Below are 20920 nucleotides of genomic sequence, written 5' to 3' on the forward strand. Positions count from 1 at the left end.
TTATTATTACCTCATCACTTTTTGTAGCTTCTGAGACTGATGTAGCTGCTACTGTTGTCAAACTAGATTTTTCTCTCAATCTTTTCACTGTGTCAAACATCTAGGAATAGAGACTTAGATGTTAAAAATAAAATGCAATTTTGCTCTTATTACAGTAAAGACAGGATTAAAGTTTTTAATATTTAGTTTCATGTTATTTTCAGATTTTCAAACAGATGAAACCAACTGCCATACTCCAAATAACAAAAACATCTGAGACCATATGTGCACTCCTGTTAACGCTGCTGTGTCTGTATCCTAAACCTGGTGAGCATTGCTCAATATGAAGGAAAGTAAAATTCTTCCAAATTTTCCATTCTAGCACTAATACCACTAAGCAGCTAAAGCATCTGTACATCAGAAGGATAGACAAAGACTGCTAGCTTATTTCAAGTATGTGAGATGTGAATCATCCCATGGAAACAGTCATGCAAAAACCTATATATCTGGAACAAAAAGCTTTACAGCATTTGCCCAATTAGTTGAAAGTGAGCCTTCGGTTTTCATTTACTACTTTATCTAGCTATTTTTACTTGAATAAGCATCTTGAAGTTTTGATAATATTAAATATTCTACATTTCCTATACATATCATTAATAAGTTAAATATACTTTTTAAAGTACATTTTTACTTTTGCCCTTAGAATTTTAGAAGAATAACTTCTCAAAAAAAAAAAAAATCTTTCAAACCTGCCTCCCTAATTACCAAGATAGTCCAATTTTAATAGCTGAGGATAGTTTTGGAACCCTGTTATGGATTCTTACCCTCTTTTGCAAAAGCACTGTCTTCTATATTTGCCACCTAAAAAACAAGAAGCCCCCTAAAACAAGAAGCCTAAATGGAACAGGACAGTGGTACTCCTGCTAAGAAGCAGTAGCAGCCTTCTATGTTAGAGAAGGTGTCACGGCTCTAGAAGTTTTTCCCATGTCTTACTGGGTAATAGCAGGGAGTTGGATGGAAAAATTCCCCAGGTCAAACATATAATATGGCCATTAATTAGATCCGTATGACTCAAGTCTTAATACAAGCAGTCTAAAATGATTTCCCAATTAATAAGCTTTTGCTTATCACTTGCTGTTATTATGCATCAGAAATACGAGGAATAAAGTTTAGACAATAAAAAATGTCATCACTGGAATGAGTTATCTAAGCAAAAATTGACTCAGTAATTGAAAGTAGAAATAGCAAGTACAATGACTCATAAGTGTTAATGCAGTATTCAAGAAACCATCTTGTCTGAGGGGGAAAAAAAAGTTTCAACAGATTAAGCTTCTCACGAAATTGCAGCTCTAAACACTGGGTTATATGTAGGAATCATAACATCTTTTATAAAAGCTTTTCTAAACTACTAAAGGCAGATCATACTTATCTCCCCCTTGCATACCTGTAGTATCCAGTTGACTGTGTCCTTCTGTGCCTCTAACTGAGGAACTCTTTTTAATTTTTCCAGAAGCATTAACACATTCACAGCATTCAAGGCTGAGCTTCCCATTCCTTTACAAAGGAGAGAACAATAAAAAAGCATGGGTCTTCAGAGTAAAAAACCACCTCAACATTTTCATGTATTTATAACCATGGACATACCTTAAAATCTTGCTGATTATATAACACACATACATGAACACAACTGTGTAGTTACATTTGTTTTAATTTCATCTGTTTATTCCAGTTAAACGTAGTATAACCTTTCCCCCTTGTAGATCAATAATTTTTGCTACTTCCAAGAGCAGAAGTACAGACACAAACAGAATTGCCTTCTGCTTCAAGGAGAAGCAGTAAAGCTCTTACAGCTCATCTAAGTTTGCAAACAGCTCAGTGTGCACAACTTCATTTCTATCACACAAAACGATTATAATTCATTGTCTCCTCACACCTTGGTAACAGTTCATAACGTTCTAGGCCATTCTCTAACACACACGCTTTAAAATTGAGACGATTCTCTTTAATTATATCTTTTTGCAGCACTTTCCATCTGAAATTAATTTGCATATTTTTAGAAGTGAGACAAATATATTAAATTTTTTTTTTTCCAATCTCTTTTCAATAAGAGTTCTCTTCCAAAAATACTGATTATTTTTGTATCCCTTATGTACAAACGGGGCTTTGTTTTTTCTGGTTATGCAAAGCTAAAGCTGGCGAAGAATTCTCCAACATCTCAGTTGTAATTACTTTTAGTGTATTCCTATAGTTGACATGAAATATGTTCACTGTGATGGCAATACTTCTCGCTCAACAATAAGAAAAATTTTTAAGAAGTGAAATGGGAGTGTTTTTCAAACAGCGACACCTCTTTACACAACATTTTTGTGTAAAAAATAAAATAAAAAACTAAAAAAAACTAAAGGCAGTTCAGCTTTATGTATTTATTTATTTACATAGGAGGTATTTAAAAGGTGTAGATGTGGTGCTTAGGGACATGGTTTAGTGGTGGACTTGGCAGTGCTACGTTAACAGTTGGACTCTGTTAAAGGTCTTTCCAACCTAAACAATTCTATGATTTTACTTCATAATTCCTATCTCTGTTTTATTTCTCAAGTGACAATTATGTTTAGCTTGATAATGGATTTTTAAAAAAATTTATTCTTACACAGTGAAGAAGAAACTGGGGATAAAATGGAAGATTATTTAGAAAATATAGATTCCAACTCCCAATCACTAGTCTTGAATGTCAGATTAGGAAGTGCTCTGTAGGGATTTGGAAAAGTAAAGAAAAAGAAAAAAGCATGCTTCATAGCCACTAAACTTTGCTTCTATTACCACTACCATAGTAAAAGACTTTAACTTGCAAGAAAATCAGTAATCGTACAGCCCAGGATTACAGAAGATGGAGACAGTTCACTTAAAATCCACTGCCATTTTTCAAGGAGTTCTTAGTTCCCATTACAAGAATGTTCTTGTGAAGGAAGAACCATTTTCAGTTATTTAACAGCAGTATTACTTTTCCATTTCTTTCCCAGGAAGAGAAGCACATCTCCTCTTCAACATACCTGGCAATTGGGAACAGAGGAAGCTAGTCCAAACCTAGTTTCTTGATTATTTTTTTAAAAAAAAAGTTAGCAGGCTTTAATTCTGTAGCAAAAAGTAAATCCTTTCTGACTAAAATCACTGAATACTTTCTTCTAGTTTATTTTTCTCCTTACAAAATCAAGTTAGCATAATATACGCTGCTCATTTAAAGACAAGGAAACATACTTGTTGCTTTGTGATAAAAATCAAAGGTTACTTCTTCTTCTGGAGACTTCTGTAACTGCTGCTTCTCTTCTAGTAACCCTAAAGAAAGGAGATGAAGCACCTAAAAAGAGAGAATAAGAAATCTCATTCACTGTTAGAGGTCTGGAAAACTGGCATATAAAATAAGGATGTTTAATACAGTTCTGTACTGTACACTGATATAGCCATTATAAAACACAAAAACAAGAGAAAAAACAAGAGAAAAAACAAAAAAACAAGAGATCATACATGGAAAAGTTAAATAACAATGCACAGTATCATCTTCCTGCATATTACTTGCACTAAAATTAATAAACCTTGTCATTTTTCTGATACAAATCTATGAATATTTGCTTAATTCCATAATCCAAAGATTAGCATGTAAGGCAAGGCAGCTAAATTATCTATGCACTCTAACAAAACTGATTAATTCAACTAGCCTGTAAATTCAGGTCCTAATCCTACAAATATTAAGGAAAAAAACCAAACCAACTTCAACAATATCAGTAATTCCTTTTTTTTCAAGTATAAAGTCCCTGTGGTGAAATGAAATGTTTAAATACTTATAAAATTCTATTATTTCATGACTGAGGCCCCAAAGACATTCACATATTTGGAGACTTTGCACCTTACAAGATGAAGCAATTCCAATTTATTTAACATGATCAAAGGGTTACTGATTTGCACATGAATTTTCGAGAAAAAGATGAGGTAAGAATTACATATTGAAATAGCTTCAGTAATGAGGCAACACGGGGTGAAAGCAAAATAGAAAACTGAAGAATATTCCCTATTTAATACTATTGTGTTTCACATTTCTATTTTACAGTGGAGGTAAGTAATTAGAAATACTTTCTTTGTCAGCAAGATTTACAAAAACAGGTCTGGGGACAAAAAAGCAAATTCTTATAATTCAAAGTTGAAGTTTACCTTTACACATTTTGATCTTATCATAAGCAGTTACGATCAACACAGGAATGACCATAGGAAGAAGACCAAAGCTAACCATACCATTTGGATCATAGCTTCAGTCCACAAGTGGGTTTCCAGTTCTACAGCTCTCTGAAGAATGGTCCGCAGTATGTGCATCATAACGTCACAGTTCAGAATCCTCACCACATTGCTGAATGCAGGACTGAAGTCTGGAGGAGGTGGTGGTGGCAACGCTAGAAAATGGAGATGTGCAAATATATTAACAAACTGGCATCTCAAAGATTGCAGGCAAAAAGTAGAGAGCACAAACACACTAATTACAGTGAAAGAACAACTGGACCTTTAAATTAAGAAAACCACGCTCAAACACAATTGTTCACCTTACTCAGCTTTTCTCTTCAGCAAAACTAAGCACTTTTAGTAAGTTCTTATATAAAACACATGCAAACTAAGCTAAACAATCAATCACAAGTACTTAGTTGTATCTGTAAACGCACATATTTAATACTTTGCACTGCCTTATCATTTATGTATCACTAATAAACATATTGTGTTTTGCATCAGACACAGTTTTCAAGTCACTGAACAAGAGCAAGCAGTGGATCTTCCAGAGTGTAGCATCTCACATGAGTGTCCCACGCCTATACGGCTGCAACTCTAAATTCTTCCTGTACCAGGGCATTCTGACCATTTCTAGCTATGTACATTTTGTGAGCTAATATTGAAACCGTGTGATGTGATGTCTCACCCAGGAGCCACCTGGAATCTTGGCATCTACTAACAGCAGTTCATTTAACATCACAGCCTTTCCCTACCTGGAAGCATTGGCTTAAGTATTCTTTTGGTACCTGGATGCCTATTTTCAGAAAACTTCATGAATGCAGTGACTCTGAAATCATCAATCTTTTGACGATTTAGACTGAATGAATTAGAGAGTTACTGACAAAGACAACACAGCCACATAAAAGCATATGCATGAAGTATCTGCAACAAAGTGGGTAGCCTCAGGGGAATACACATCAACATAAACAGTTATCTTTATTTTGGAACTGTATTTTCCGATTACATCAATGCAAGTTTCTGACAATTACATCTAAATATCTGCATTTTTAAAAATAGATGTCCCTGCTAACATTTTAAGCTGCTAAAGTGAACGGGGGAGGTGGGGGTGAAATGAAGAAGGTACTGTTGGAAATCTGTGAACTGTATAAACAGGGGAGGAAGAAACCAAAAGTAATCCAAAGATACTTTTTTTTCCTCCTTATTTTCCAGCTGTCACAATCTTCTGAATTACTTATAACCGAAGGAAATTAAATTTTTCCAAAGAAAATGTGATTTCCAATTTAACTGCATCCCTCCTAAATGACAATGCCAAGTTATTCTTTTTCAGTTCCACAGTTTTTCTACTGGAAGGAACCCAAAGCAATTAAAATTTACTCAGAATTAATTTTAACTATCTTCGGTATGAAATGCCATACTGTCCCTGACTGTACACAAGAATCAAAATACGTTTTAGAATAGGAAGTAAAGATTAAAGGTATTCAAAACTGGAAGGTCAATCTGGGAAGAGAAAAATAATTATATCTGTTGCAACTCACAAAAGCAGATGATAGTTGATTTAATTAAATTGTTCATTGTACTTATTTGTTCAGCTTACAAAGTCCTCCTCAAATCAAATCAATGCTCGTGACTTGAATGAGTAAAACTCAAAAGGGAAATAACATTTGTGTTATGATGGAAACACGGAGTTTTATTGTTACATGTATTTGCAGCTTCTAAAAAAGAAAATTTTGATTTATAAAACTTAAGCCTCAAGCTACTTACAGAATGGATATAAGCACTAGTTCCTGCAGCAACCTTCTCTACACGGCATTCTTATGTTTCAACACTGTGCTAGAGAAACTACTCACAAAAAATAAACTTTTGCCTCCTAGTTACTCCACCATAAAAAACTCAAAGTTGTTGATTTTGTCAATGGGTACTATGCCATATTTATTTGTCTACATGGAAATTAAACTAAAAATTCCAGAACTCCTATCTTTGTGTTAATAAAAAAAAGAGAAACGTCAGGTGCTAATTTATTACAATTACAACAAATCTAATATGAACTCAACTATCCATGACTGAGTCACAAGCCATCTCTCAAAGCTCATTTTATATGCACAACTACATACACTACTGAAGAATTAGCACATCTGTTGAGTCATCAGTTACAAAGTTTTACCTTCATCTCTGTTTTCTTGTTTTCTTCTTTTCTTTTGTGTATGTTCAGCCTACAGAAAAAGTAGTGTTGTTATATCAGCATCTCTACAGAAGCATACAATGAAACAACGAGAAACCCTAAACTAGAAATGTGGCAAGATACATAATCAATACTTGGTTGTGTAATTCTTGTGAAATCCATTTAACAATATTGCATTTCGTATTTCAGTTTGTAGTAGAGATAAATAACCAGACATATTTGCTTCCTTAATAAGAGTTATAAAAGCAAAGCTTGGGATTTTCCAGTTCAAAGATAACTCTTAAGATACTTCGTTCTTAGTATAAACAGTTAACAGAGTTAATATAGAAGTCACCATAGGGAAAATACTAATACAAACCATAACACATCAATTTTTATTAACAATCTTGACTTCATTACAAGTTTAGTTTTGATGTTAGTTATATGTAATCTTTACTGAATCCGTTTCTTTAGAATCCATTAATTCCTTTGATTCAGCAAAATTATTTGGACATTGGTAAGTATGAACCATTTTTTAACTTCTGAGACTGAATCTCACACTACTTACCTTGCTGTGCTGGGTCTTGGTATAGTGATAAAAGAACATATTGAACTCCTTCAAGCATTCATCTTTCAGTTCATAAACTCCATGGCCAGATACACCTGGTTTCCTTACAGAGAAATATTTCATGACATACAGATTAATAATGTATGTTCAGCACATCTTTGATTGCAAACCAACTAGTAACACAATTTATTTTCTAAAGAAATGCTAGTAAGAAATGGAATAGTGATGGTTGGTCCATTAACCGAAGAGCACTGAGTGAGTACAGTTATCAGTCTTCAATTTTCATGACTGTTTACTACTGTAAATACTACTCAGCAGCAAAATATTTCTAGTCTATACCATCTACAGTACACCATATAGCCTCTGACAGATAAATTCTAAATTTATGGCTTAGAATTTCAGACATTGGATGTTATTGTATAAAATTCATTACTGTCTTTAACCAAGGTACAAAACAAGTAATACAAACAGCTACTTTCCAGCCAGTGAGATTTTTTGAACCTTCTATATAAGTCCAAAAGCAAAATTCCTAGGTACACCTATGTTTCCCCTGATTAATCATTAACAAGCAAGACACGTGACATTTAAAATAAGGCATACTAAAATAATTAAAATTACAAGACATTTTTCTGACAAAAATAGCAGACATTTGAACTAGTTTTTCTCAACTGCTACTATTGATTATTCTATATTTGCTTGCACACACACATATATATAGGTATGTTAAAAAAAAAATTAACTCCCAACTGAAGTTACAACAAGTTAGGAACTAAGTAACATCTAAACCAATGATTAGGTGGTGCTTGTCAAAGGTACACGAGTTTTTAAGGCTCCCAACCATCTTTCAAATAAAATGAATTTTTGAAGATTTTCCCACTAGGATTTGAGATTACTAAACTCATGAGACTCCTCAAACTGAATGTGAAGAAAGAGGGCACAAAAGGAGAGAAGCAGAAGCTTTGGACATTTCATACACTTTTCTTTCCTATGTATATTTGAAAGCATATATATTTTATTAAGACAGCAAAATATTAGCTGAACAGAGACTGTGCAGTGCAGGTTGTTTATCCCATATAATCTAAGAGATCCTATTTCACATTCAAGCTACTTATAAGACAATATTAAGAACTTACTTAAACGTAGCCACTTTATCAATTACATTCTCCAAGCCAGTTTCATTGTTCTCCTGGTAAAAAATTTAGTTTGGGATAAATATATAATGATTCAAATATCTTCAGTATTATGCTAGGTATAACAAAAATAGACATACAGATTTAGATCAATTCCCTAATTCATGACTTAATATATTCTGCCCACTGTTATTCAGAAAGTAGATATTCATAATTGACAAGTTACAAGGAAGTACCGAAGACAGATAATACTTCCATTTAATCATGTAAATTTTATTTATAACAGAGCTGATCTCCAGAAAGAGCAGTGCCTTACCCAACCTCAACAGAGGGAAAAGCGGAGTTATAGTCTCTTAAAACAGTGGATGTGGATCATCCATTATTGGTTTATGATAATATATTCCAGGCTATTTCATTTATAGTAAAACTCACAATAAAGCTTTTTGCATTGATTGTCGGCCCTGAAAACTTGCACAGGCTATACAATCTAATCTCTCCTTTGCTTGAATTTTCAACAGTTGGAATAGAATGGCAGGGAAATTTGTGCTTTCGAATAGACCTGTACAATACTTGACTTCCAACTGATCTGCACGGGTTTAAGTGATCAAAATTACAAGATCAAAGTTATTGACGGTACACAGGGCAGAATGGAATCCAACTGCATGGTCCTACAGGGCCAGAAGAGATAATTTTAAAGCTTCTCTTTCTGAATCTAGGAAAACTACAGCTGAATATTCCATCTCTTTATCAAAAAGCACAATCCCCATAAAAGCCTTTTCAGATTAGGCCAATTCATGAATCCATGACATTTACCAGTAATTTACCATTACATCAGTAAGGTATGTAAGCCCCTTTGTCATGCTATTTTGTAATTTTGAAATCAACATTTAAGCTTTGTATCAGAAATAAAATGCTTCCATATAAAGATATGGAAGCTAAAGAAGAAAAAGACATAAAACAAGAAAAAGTCAATTAAGGAAAATAAATAAACCAGGACTCACATTTTCAGGCAAGGACTTGGTAATTGCACTGTGAGCCATTGGTTCAATACATAACAGATGGATGATTTCTCTCATGGTAACATCTTCTTTTGTCACATTACTTACTCCAGGCACGTATCTTTCCCCTACCAGAATGAATCAAAAGGACAAGCATGGCAAATATGACAGTTAAAAAGCAATTCTGAATTTTGCACAGAGGTAATGCTATTGCTGAGATATTTCATAGTATAAGTTTGCATTCACTAGAAACCTATCCCAAGTGTCTGAGAGGAAAAATGGTTTTTAGCCTAGCTTCCTAACAAATTATGCTGAGATGGAGTTTCTCTTCATATTCTACTTTAATAGTCAATTATGAAGTTACCTAACAGCTTCTTTCACTATGCAACCCCTATTGCTTCTGCTTAACAAATACTTGTGTTACTGAACCATCTATTTAAAATAGGCATTCTCCAGTATCCTCTCCATACCATCTATGTTTAAGAAAGCCATCAAGGCTGTTTTGTCAAACTGCAATAAGCCATTACTATAGCAGAGAGAAATGAAACTTACCCACAACATAGATGAGAATCTGTAGCATCTCTTCTATTAACACATTACATTGTTTGATCAAATCCTAAAAGAATTACAGAAACCAGTTTTTAAAAAAATCAAGCAGGATAATCTATCAAATGACACTGTACTCCGAAGACACCTCCACTCTAACAAGCTAGAAAAAATACCTGTGCTTGTAGAGAGATATTATTCTGCAACTGAAGTGCAAGATTCACATCCAGGAAAGGGAACAACAGCTAAAAATGTATCTCAAATGAAGGGTTACATGTAAGTTCAAGCCTCAAGAAGTAATACAACAATCCAAGAAACTTCCAGCCAAAATAAGAACACATAATATGGCTTAAGAGACAGAAATTTTATAGAGAAGTCATTTACGTGGATTTTGGTAGATGTCTGATGAAATAAAGGTCAAACGGGGCAAATCCTGTTAGCTAATTTTGAGTAAGTGTATTGGGTTTGTGTGGCAGGGTTTTAGTAGCGCGGGAGGGGGTGACTCCTGTGAAAAGCTTCAAGAAGCTCCCTCAGCTCCAAGTCGAACCCACCTCTGTGCCAAGGCCAAACTAATTAGCAACGTATTTAAGAAGGGGAACCTGAAATGGAGGGGGGAGTGAGGGAAGCACCTATGCAGACACCAAGGTCAGTGAAGGAGGAGGAGGATGGGGGGGGAGGTGCATCAGAGCAGAGACTTCCCTGCAGCCCGTGGTGAGAGAGCAGGCTGTGCCCCTGCAGCCCATGGAGGTCACCGGTGGAACCCATGGGGGACCCCACGCTGGAGCAGGGGCTGTGCCTGAAGAAGGCCGGGACTCTGAGGGAAGCCCACACTGGAGCAGCCTGTTGCTGGGAGGACTGCCCCCCCCGGGAGGGACCCACGCTAGAGCTGTTTGTGAAGAGCTGCAGCCTTAGGGGAAGGACTCACATTGGAGAAGTTAGTGGAGGACTGTCTCCCGTGGGAGGGTCCCCATGCTGGAGCAGGGGAGGAGTGCGAGAAGTCCTCCCTGGGAGGAGGAAGGAGTGGCAGAAACAATGGGTCATAAACTGACCACAACCCCCATCCCCTGCCTCCCTGCACTGCTGGAGCGAAGCAGGTAGAGAAACTGGGAGCAAAGCTGAGCCCAGGAAGAAGGAAGGGTTGGGGGGAAGGTATTTTTAAGATGTGGTTGTATTTCTCACAGCCCTAGTCTGTTCTGATTGGTAAATTAGTAGTGGTGGTGGTGTTCAAATTAAACTGATGGCTCTTTTCCCCAAATCGAGTCTGTCTTTTGCCCATGACCATAACTGGTGAGTGAGCCCTCCCTGTCCTTGTCTTGCCTCCAGAGCCTTTTGTTATATTTTCTCCTTCCCACTCCACCAGAGAGGAGGAGTGAGTGGCCAGGTGGTGCTTTGTTGCCTTCTGGGATTAAACCACGACAGTAAGCCTCTACAAATTCCAAATACAAAATTATTTATCCTACCACTAGGACATGTGTTGACTGACTTTTACTGTGGTCTTAAACATGCAGTTATCAACAGTAGCTAGTTTCTCTTATTAATGTTCCATAAACTCAAAGCAAACAATCAACATAAATACTTGCCACTTACCTGATCTTTGGTGGGCTTCATCTTTCTGAAAGCATCAGTAAGCTCATATCTCTGCAGTATCAGCAAGAGGAACTGGTTTGGATCCATAAGAGATGCACCTATCTATCAAAAAACCCAAACTAATATGAACATCAGTTACTATTACAGTTCATCACTAATTATAAAAAATACTTTTTTACCAAGAAAAACTTTTAAAGTCATACAAACTTTAATAAAATTAAAAGAAATTCCATGAAAATTTTATGAGTCATGCAAGCAATGATTCAGAACATTATACCTGGAGCATGATGATGTCTTTATCATACATCTCTTCTCTGCACTTAACATCTTGGTAATAGAATACCTGAGAAATAGGAAAAGAAATAGGAAAACAAAATTTAAGCAGAGAAGTAATGTAATGCACTGTCAAATATGCACCAGTTAATGTCTGAGGCTTTTTTAAACTGTACAGCACCTTAACTGAGTAAGGGACAGTCCCATGTTTCAAAACAAACATGTACTTTGATGGAAGTGAAAAATGTTTTTTCACATATCCAGTGAACATCTATGCCATACTTCTTCACACCCTCTTCCAAGACATCACTCTAATGGCTGCTACTGACTGAAGTCAAAATCGCCTTCTCCTACCCCAGTTCTCAAAGAGACAATTCTACAGGTGGCTACCAACATTTATTTTGATTTCACCAAAGGGTCCTGTGAAAGGTAAACACGGAAGATTTCTTTCATCAAAGAAGAAAAAAAAAAAAAAAGTAGTGAAATCAAAGCAGGCAAAATACAAGTACCTAAGGATAGACTCTTGCTTTACTCTTGCAACAAAAAAGCCCACAAGTATAAAATGTTTGTCATGTTCAGTTATGTGGCACTCAAAAGTTTAGTATGAGATTAAAGTAGTTTAACTTCTGCATATAATGACTACCATACACTAAGAGATTCTTCTAACATTTTAAGTTATAAGCAACAGTACTAACAGTACTTACGGAGTGATTTCTTCACCAGATCTGAAAGCAGTTTACAGTAGACATCAGTAACATTAATATCATTTCACAGAGTCAGAAACAGTCATAAGAGAGATGAAAATACTTATCTAATACAGGGAGGCAAGCCACTGATGAAGCTGGAAATCAAACCAAGTCATCTAAATCCCCACCTAGAAATCTTTCTATTTAGTGTAGAAGTGACCCCCGCAACCTCTTTCCGACAGAAACAGCACTGGGAGCATTACTGAGAAACACTTGCATACACCATTAGGACCACCTCACTACCAAATATTGTAGGAAGTACCTGGCTTATGAGGGAGAGTCCATTCCTTCTCCACATCTCTGCAGCAACCTGAGCAACCAAGACAAGACATCGCAAAGGATATTCTACTAGCAGTTCCACTTGAAATTCTTCCTAGAATTTAAAAAAAAAGAAAAAAGAAAAAAAATTGAGTAAGTCTGTCAGTGACTTTAGAAGTGCAAGTCCTAGTGAACAAAGACACACTGACAGCAGCAAAATAATTTATGTGTGCACAGCATTAAAGTTACAGGATATAATTCTAGGCGTTTTTCTTCCCAGAGTCTAAATCACAAGAAGCATTTGGAGAAAAAAAAAAAATCTCACAGGAGAAACAAACTCATGCAATCTTGAGATGGTTCCAGTCTTGCTTAATCGTACATGAAGACCTACAAAACCAAAAAGAAAAAAATTAGAAAATAAATCAAAATCAGTAAAGTTTCTCCTCCAACCCATTCTAAATGTTAGCTAAATCATCTACAGTTCAGAGAATTACAGAAAAAAAGTCAAAGTTTATTTAGGAAAAACTTGTTACTTTAAGATATCTGTTACATTATCACAACAGTTCTTACCAGTCTTACAATCTGTTATTTTATGAATAAATCTTTTCATTTAATGAATTCATTAAAACATTTAAATTGAGATGCTAGGCAGTATTGGGAAAATTCTAATTTCACATTTAAATCATACGTCAGTAATAACTGAATTTCAAGACAACAAGGCTTAACAGATGGTATCTTGGTATCAAATGATGTGATAAAGAATCTACAGCTTAATAACAGCATATGATTTCTTTTGTATTCTAGAGAAAGTGGCAATCACCCACTGCTGTAGCCCTTTGTACTCTGACTGGAAATCTGTCTTGGCATGCTGCAAACATGTCTTTTTATGAGGAGCACTTTAGCAGTCCTAAGATATATGTGGCTGGGAAATAAATTTGAGATACAGTAATAATGAACATTCATTTACGCAAACCAGGTGGAAACAGAACCATGTAAATTCAGACAGTCTAGAGAAAACTGAAGATCTCATTAAAACATGAAACTTGTCCTTCTTGCCTGACTTGCTTATCTCTCTGCTGTTTAAAAAAAAATGTCCTCCAACCTCCATGGTAGATGTTTTTTTGGGCAAACCTTTCCCTTAGAGGGACATCTGGGGAACAGGGTTGCCTGATCATGAGAATGTCAGAAAGTCAGAAAGTGACTGATCTGTGAAGTGCTTAACCTAAATGCTTTCTAAAATAAAGAAACAGAGATTGATGATAGACATCATTCAAATAGCAATCAAAACAAAACACATCACGTACCAGCAAGAGTCCTAGACAGCGGTAAATGTATGCTGACAGGGTCTGCAGACACTCTGTAATGCCTGCTCTCCAGAATATGGCCACACAAGTGAAACACTGTCTTTTCCCGTGAACGGCCATTTGTGCTGCACCTCATCACAGCTTTATGACATTCCCTGTAGGCCTTGAGCAACAGCTCTTCCTAGAATTTAAAATAAATGCATAGCATTATATTTAAAAATCATATATATACACTAAAATTCCTCACTTTTTTCTGATGGCATAAACAGTTACTAAAAATCCACAATAGAATTACTACTGTTTCTTAATACTGAGAAGTACTGGACTGAAGCAGTAGAACATCCACTAAAGCCAACAGAGAATATGCTTCTGTTAAAAAAAAGCTGCTCTATCAAATACTCTAAAGTCTACGTACTTATTTAAGCTGCAATGTTAAATATTTTGCATGGTTAGCACCCCAAAATAGATCAAAAAGCTCCTGAACTGCTGTAGCTGTTCCTACTGAAAAAAAAACCAAAACACTTCAAAATATCTTTAAGTTTACAAATTGTACAATTTCCTCCCTTCCTCCAGCACAAGGATGAGCTCCATCACTAATTAAGACTACTTATAGTGCAATTACCCAATTAGTGCAAAGTTTCTGCAGTCCAGTTTTGCAATTAAAAACGAACAGCATGTGCTTCAAAACCTTAATACTTGACAGTGATACCATGAACCTAATTCTCAAGATTTTGAATTATGAGAAGTATTTTCTCTATGATTTGCCTCACATCCTGTGCAGCTTTGCCAGCTAGAGGATTATATTTCTTCCAATATCTCTTCTCTCTGTCACACCACGGATTAATTTGTTCAGACTCATTTTTTGTGGAGATCTGTACTGAACAATAGTGAGCTTTTTTAAAAAGCTGCTATTTAATAAGCACTCAGGAATATTCACAAAAGGCACACATGTAAGAATTCCAGACAATTGATATACTTACGTCACAGGCACACCACTCCTGGAACATCAAAAGAATGTTCTTGAGCTGCATCTGTATAGCAATAGCTGCTTCCCAGTCAGGGTCCACCTCAATGTGCTGACCAATCTGTCTTTTTATCTCCTCCATTCCCTGAAACGGAGATGTCACAAAATACTCAAGCTAGATCAGCGATCACAGGCTTAAAACAACACAAAATCCCATAAGCAAGTGGTAAAATATAAGTTGTTCAGAAACATGTAGCTAAAATGGACGAATATTAATTTTATAAACATTACTTTTTCACCCACCCAAGATAGGAACTGAAGAATTTACCATCTTAATTGCATATTTATATCCACAATATTGCTATGTCCAAAAAGATGAGCTAAAAAAGTGCTGTAATATCTTTATAACAGCATATTAGAAAGAAATTATTTAGATGTGTTGTACCTGCATGCAAGTTAGAATCCTTAGGAAAGAAACAAATCCTTCTAAAAACCGCTCTCTCAGACGGTCTGTCCATAATGTAGGCTTGCTGACTAAGACATACCTGTCCCCAAAGAAAATATTATCATCTTTTGCTCAGGCTTCTCTTCTGCTTATGCTTGTATTGAAAGTGTTCTTTGTATTAAAATAATCAACTGCATCATCACATTACATCACCCTCCCCATCTCAACCTCCTCTAGTAGAGTTGCTTGGTGCAACTCCAACGGTGAAATTAACAGATTTTTTAATTCCAAGGTATTTGGGATGGTTTGCTTTGACATTATTCAGTTTATTAGAGTAATTTGGGACCTGTAAGAGTGAAAAATGCTATGCAGATGAGGATTATACAGCCTTCCCAGAATGATAATGAGCAGAAGTAAATTTCTCATACTGACTCAGAGTAGATATATTTTTTTATTAATACAATTGTTATATGGAATGATACCAGGGAAAATCATCAAAAAATGTGTTTATAGAATATCATTTTGGATTTGAAAATGTTAAGATTCCACCAAAAAACAACCCGTTAACATTTCAATGTGTGTTTTTTGAGGGTTTGAGGTTTGTTTTTAAAGCATTTTTATCATCAGATTCCTGAATTGAAACACCTCATCTTACTGCCAATTTTTTTAAGAATTGCTCTAGCTTCTCAGCTTTACACTTACCTGAGGTCATATATTACTGAATATACCCGGTTCAGTTTGTCCTGACTGTAACCTTGGAAGTTGAACTTGTCATTTTTGTCTAGGTACTCTGGAAGCACTTCTAGGAGTGTCTCTGTAATGATAGTGATTACATTTTGTTCTTCAATAAGATGTCGGGCCTGCAAGAAGAAAATTGAAACTTTTTCTTCCTATTTTTGCTGAAGAGAACTGTCAATATAATTTTTCCTTTGAATCCAGTCTTTCTGATTAGAAATTATTTTAAGCATTTGTAAAGAGTCCAAGCTACAAAAACTCCCTTAGAATTTATTACGTATGAACACAATTTCTATCGACTTAGCATGTTTGTTCACTCTGACAGCTTCAATGTAACAGACATGTTACTTTTTCTAGAAAGAACTTGTAGAAAAGGACTTCTACATTAGTACTTCAGGCAAGAAATATATAACCTTTAAAACCTATGGGTATACTTTGCCCCCACAGGATTTAACGTATTTCACCCACACAAAAAGACATATAATCATCTTTTTATCTCCTCCCCCCCAAGTTTTTAAAGTTACATAAGAAGGTAAATGTTAACAGTAAATGAGCACAGAAAGTTAATGCAGAGAACAATGCTGCCTAAAACTTCTACTTATTTGCATTCCCTCTATCTTCTGTAAGGAATTTTCACATAAACTCAAGCTCCTGCTTTCATATTGCCCTTCACAAATCTCAAAATCATTCATTTACTACTCAGCAATGCATAAAGACTCTCTGCCAAGTACAGCAGTCTGCAAAGGTGGTACTGCTAGCAATTCTCAAATTTATTTTAAATTTCTAGCAGAGACAGGCTATACATACCAGAGTAGGTACAGTGAACATCTGAACTGAGAGTGCTGTCACAGAGAGAACTCTGTCATGATCATCACTGATGTATTCTTTCTGCAGTGCCTTGTAATACTAGGAAAAGAAAACATTGGGGAACTCAAATAAATAAAACAAGTGTTAATTAGAAGTGTTTAACTTTTTATTTAAGAATTACATCTCGGTGCCCTTCTTCCTTTCTAATAGAAGCAGTTCAAACAAAAACAGCACAATGTCCTTGATACACCAAAGCAATTAAGTATGTGCCCCACTGCCTTAATACTGATTTATATACAGTTTAACTGTTCAGTCAGACTGGAACCAAAATATTTTTTCTACTACAACCCTTCTTCCCCAAGAAAAGAAATTAAATATCTGAAAAAAGGATCAATAAAGACCTTGATTTATTAGAAAACAAGTCTTCCTCCTGCAGTGAACTGCATGGGTATTTATTCAACAGCTGTCTATAAAAGATGTGTACAATGAGGAGTGTAAGTCTTCATTTGCTTTGTTTCAGTCCAGAGACATGAAGTGTCAGTCACCTTTATCAGAATTTAAAAACCAAACAACACTTGGTCTTATGTTTTGTGTATTTCCTAACTATTGTAGCTAACTTTTAAAAAGAAAGACGAGTTTCAGTTGCAATTCATTTGCCATTTCAAAAGATACACGCAATATTAACAATACTGCATTCAAAATGAGCATATAAGGAACAAACCAGTGACATTGAAATTAATACACTTTATAAAAGCTAATCTAGTTGTTGATGCTCTGCGTGTTGAAAACTCATTATTGAAACAGTCTCCAAGCTTGGGGGAAGTTTTACAAAGCTAGTAAAAATTCACAGCATAAAAAGCAAATAATCCTTTACCTTCACAAATTCCACAGCAAAAAGTTTTTTATATTCCATTTCCATGAAAAAGCTACTGAAGATAAGTTCATGAAGAACCTTCCTTGCCCCTGTGAAGAGCCAATACAATGCATGTCACTTTATTGTACTAAGATGCAGCTTTCTGTGGAAGAGGAGCAGGTATGAAATTGTAATTAAAAACCATTAAGAGCCTTGAAATGGTTATGAAGTATATGAACAAAAGTTGTTAATATTCTTTTTTCTATCTTTAATGTTTATTGGTATGTATTTAAAACATAGAGTAAGCATCAAGTCACTCATAGTCAGGCTATGTCTTGTGAAAAGATTCTTCAAAATACATAAAGCAGGAAAAATTTATGAGGCAAATACATACCCAAAATATTTATTATCTCAGATCTAAGAACAACAGCTGTATAAAAAGAACAATATAAAAGCTATAATGAAATGTAACTCTACCCACGTAGCACTTAAGACTTTTACACATTTGTTACACACATGAAAAGTTAATTTGCCTCTTCAGTTTACAGCAACATGGATACACAAACCTTTATGAAGTTTTGCATCCCATAGCATCAACTTGCTTATGAAGCATGGCTTTTCAGACCCAGCTTCTTCGAGACATATCTGACAAAAGATCTGGCGAAAGTCACCTATAAGGATAAAACTATTCATTTGTACAAGAATGCTTTGATAATTAAATTATATGAGCCAACAAAATGAGAATTACAGAATTCTATTCTTTTAAAAAAAAGGCACCTAAGTATGAATTATTTTTTAACAACACTTTTTCCTCAGTGAACATACTCCCACATACTCTCCCCCTTACTAATTTCTTATTATTATTCTTACCTACTTTATTTAATAAATTCAGTGATGCAGAAGAGTATTTTAAAATTAAAAGCATTTAGATAGCTTTTGAAAGCAGATCCATAAAAACAGAAATGCACAAGCTAGGCAAGTCTACACTGGTCCCTGCCTTGAAGCCTGAAAGTCTTTTGTAGAATTTCAGAACATTATTTTGTATTTTCTTGCACCTATCAGTAAATACAGTACTTCCTGAAGCAGTTTTGGGGATCAGCATATCAGAGTCACCCACAGGTTACTACTGTTCAGAAATGAGCTCTTATATTACTAATTTCAAAAGGAAAAGTGGAGTGCCAGGAATCGAGTTCCTGACAACCTGGAAGTAAATAGTATTGAATGCTTCTTGATCTGTGTTCTACCACTTGAAGTAAAACCAGGAAAAGAACAGGAACCACCAGACCACAAAAAGCATCTATGCCAAAAGCATTTATGTATATAATCGAGAAAAACAAGGACAGGAATGTTAAGACTTCAATCTTTGTGTTTGAAAACTCTCATAAAACATATTAAAGTGTCAGTTGACCTATAACAATTTCCTAACCCAGAATGCTACACCCAACATGGGAGACTCCTTTTTAGTTTTAGTTTATCTCATCAGCTAAAAAGGTAATGCTTAAAAACCTAACATTCTGGGGATTTGCTGGGGCACTGACACCAACTTGTCTATACTTACACAGAATCAACAGCTGAACAATTAGCTGTCAGTTTGTGTTTTAAATAGAGTAATTCCATAAAATTGCAAATAGTAAGAAAAAAAATCTAGGAACGAAAATGTAGATTAAAAAAAAGAAAAATCGATCTTTCACTAGAAACCTTGAAATAAACCACACAGTCAAAAGTTTGTACCAATTAAAAGAACTGTCTGAGGAACTCCAACAAGCAAGTAAATACCATCACTGAAATAAATACAAAGTTGAAAAAGAACAGAAAGCTACAATTTGTAAAATCTTGTAAAGAACTACAAAAAGGTACAATTCCGATATATGTATTTCAAGGGAAAGGTTGGAAACCTTAAAGTTCAACCAGGCCAAGTGCAAGGTCCTGCACGTGGGTTGGGGCAATCCCAAGCACAAATACAGGCTGGGGGATGAGTGGATTGAGAGCAGCCCTGGGGAGGAGGACTTGAAGGTATTAGCAGATGGAAAACTGACTATGAGCCAGCAATGTGCACTTGCAGCCCAGAAATCCAACCACATCCTGAGCTGCATCAAGAGGAATGTGGCCAGCAGGTTGAGGGAGGTGATTCTCCCCCTCTACTCTTCTCTCATGAGACCCCACCTGCAGTGCTGTGTCCAGCTGCGGGGCCCCCAACATAAGAAGAACATGGACCCGCTCAAGCAGGGCCAGAGGAGGCCACAAAGATGATCAGGGGGCTGGAGCACCTCCCTTATGAGGACAGGCTCAGAGTTGAGGTTGTTCAGCCTGGAGAAGAGAAGGCTCTGGGGAGACCTTACAGATGCCTTCCAGTACCTAAAGGGGGCCTACAAGAAAGCTGGAGGAGGACTTTTCACAAGGGTATGTGGTGACAGGACAAGGGGTAATGGCTTTAAACTGAAAGAGGGTAGATTCAGATCAGATAGAAGGAAGAAGTTCTTCCCTGTGAGGATGATGAGGCACTGGCACATGTTGCCCAGAGAAGCTGTGGCTGTCCCCTCCCTGGCAGTGTTCAAGGCCAGGTTGGACGGGGCTTTGAGCAACCTGGGCTAGTGGAAGGTGTCCCTGCCCATGGCAGGGGGGTTGGAACTGGATGATCTTTAAGGTCGCTTCCAACTCTAAGCCTTCTATGATTCTTTGAAAGTAAGTGTTCAGGAATAAAGGTAAGAAATTCACTTCATTATCCAAGCTTACAAAAGAGGCTAAAGCAGATCTACCCTATCAAGAAGGAGAATAAGCAGTGAGTAGAGATTAATCTATGCATATTTCTACAGTGAAAAGAAATTTTATAATGGCTTTAGTTTGGCAAAGCACAGGTATAATAAAACCCTATAACAGAAATCAAAGTTAGATTGATTCAGAAATCTTTAAAATCATGAGCATCATCAAACACCAGAACAATATTTGAAAGCTTAAAATAGACTTTCCACTACTGGACAAATTTTTAAATTAAGGTGTGTGTTTGTTTTACTGCACTGTCTAATTACATCACAGCTATCAAATCTGAAGCAGAAATTAATTCAAGCAGAGGATGCATGCTTTCACGCGTGGAGATGTTCTGCAGCTTTTCACCAGCACTGGGGAGAGCAGCTTTTAAGCAAAGAATTCACTGAAACAGGGCATGTGATGCTGAAACTGAGGATAATAAAACTTCTAGAGGAACAGACAGAGCAGGGAAAGACACTTATTTTAGAAAGAAGGAACAGAAAAGTACTGCTATTCATAACCATACAGATGGATAGCAGCACCCATACTACCGTACTA

At 35.9% G+C, this 20920-nt stretch overlaps 1 protein-coding gene across 6 annotated transcripts in view; it reads right to left on the reverse strand.

The window, feature by feature from the left end:
• UBR1 (ubiquitin protein ligase E3 component n-recognin 1) overlaps positions 1–20920 on the reverse strand; it is a 79307-nt gene that overhangs the window by 29054 nt on the left and 29333 nt on the right. For all 6 annotated transcript variants that reach the window (XM_074824224.1, XM_074824223.1, XM_074824226.1 and 3 more), the window contains 20 exons: positions 18184–18288; positions 17639–17727; positions 16765–16863; positions 15925–16082; positions 15223–15322; positions 14794–14922; positions 13814–13994; positions 12835–12896; positions 12514–12624; positions 11510–11575; positions 11233–11334; positions 9652–9715; positions 9103–9227; positions 8105–8157; positions 6972–7074; positions 6407–6455; positions 4261–4415; positions 3232–3331; positions 1424–1533; positions 11–100 (listed from right to left, as the gene is read on the reverse strand). In XM_074824224.1, coding sequence (XP_074680325.1) covers positions 11–100; positions 1424–1533; positions 3232–3331; positions 4261–4415; positions 6407–6455; positions 6972–7074; positions 8105–8157; positions 9103–9227; positions 9652–9715; positions 11233–11334; positions 11510–11575; positions 12514–12624; positions 12835–12896; positions 13814–13994; positions 14794–14922; positions 15223–15322; positions 15925–16082; positions 16765–16863; positions 17639–17727; positions 18184–18288 — 2051 coding nt within the window. The remainder of the gene's footprint in view (positions 1–10; positions 101–1423; positions 1534–3231; positions 3332–4260; positions 4416–6406; positions 6456–6971; positions 7075–8104; positions 8158–9102; positions 9228–9651; positions 9716–11232; positions 11335–11509; positions 11576–12513; positions 12625–12834; positions 12897–13813; positions 13995–14793; positions 14923–15222; positions 15323–15924; positions 16083–16764; positions 16864–17638; positions 17728–18183; positions 18289–20920) is intronic.

The sequence above is a fragment of the Strix aluco genome, chromosome 4, assembly GCF_031877795.1.
Source record: "Strix aluco isolate bStrAlu1 chromosome 4, bStrAlu1.hap1, whole genome shotgun sequence".
NCBI lineage: Eukaryota > Metazoa > Chordata > Aves > Strigiformes > Strigidae > Strix > Strix aluco.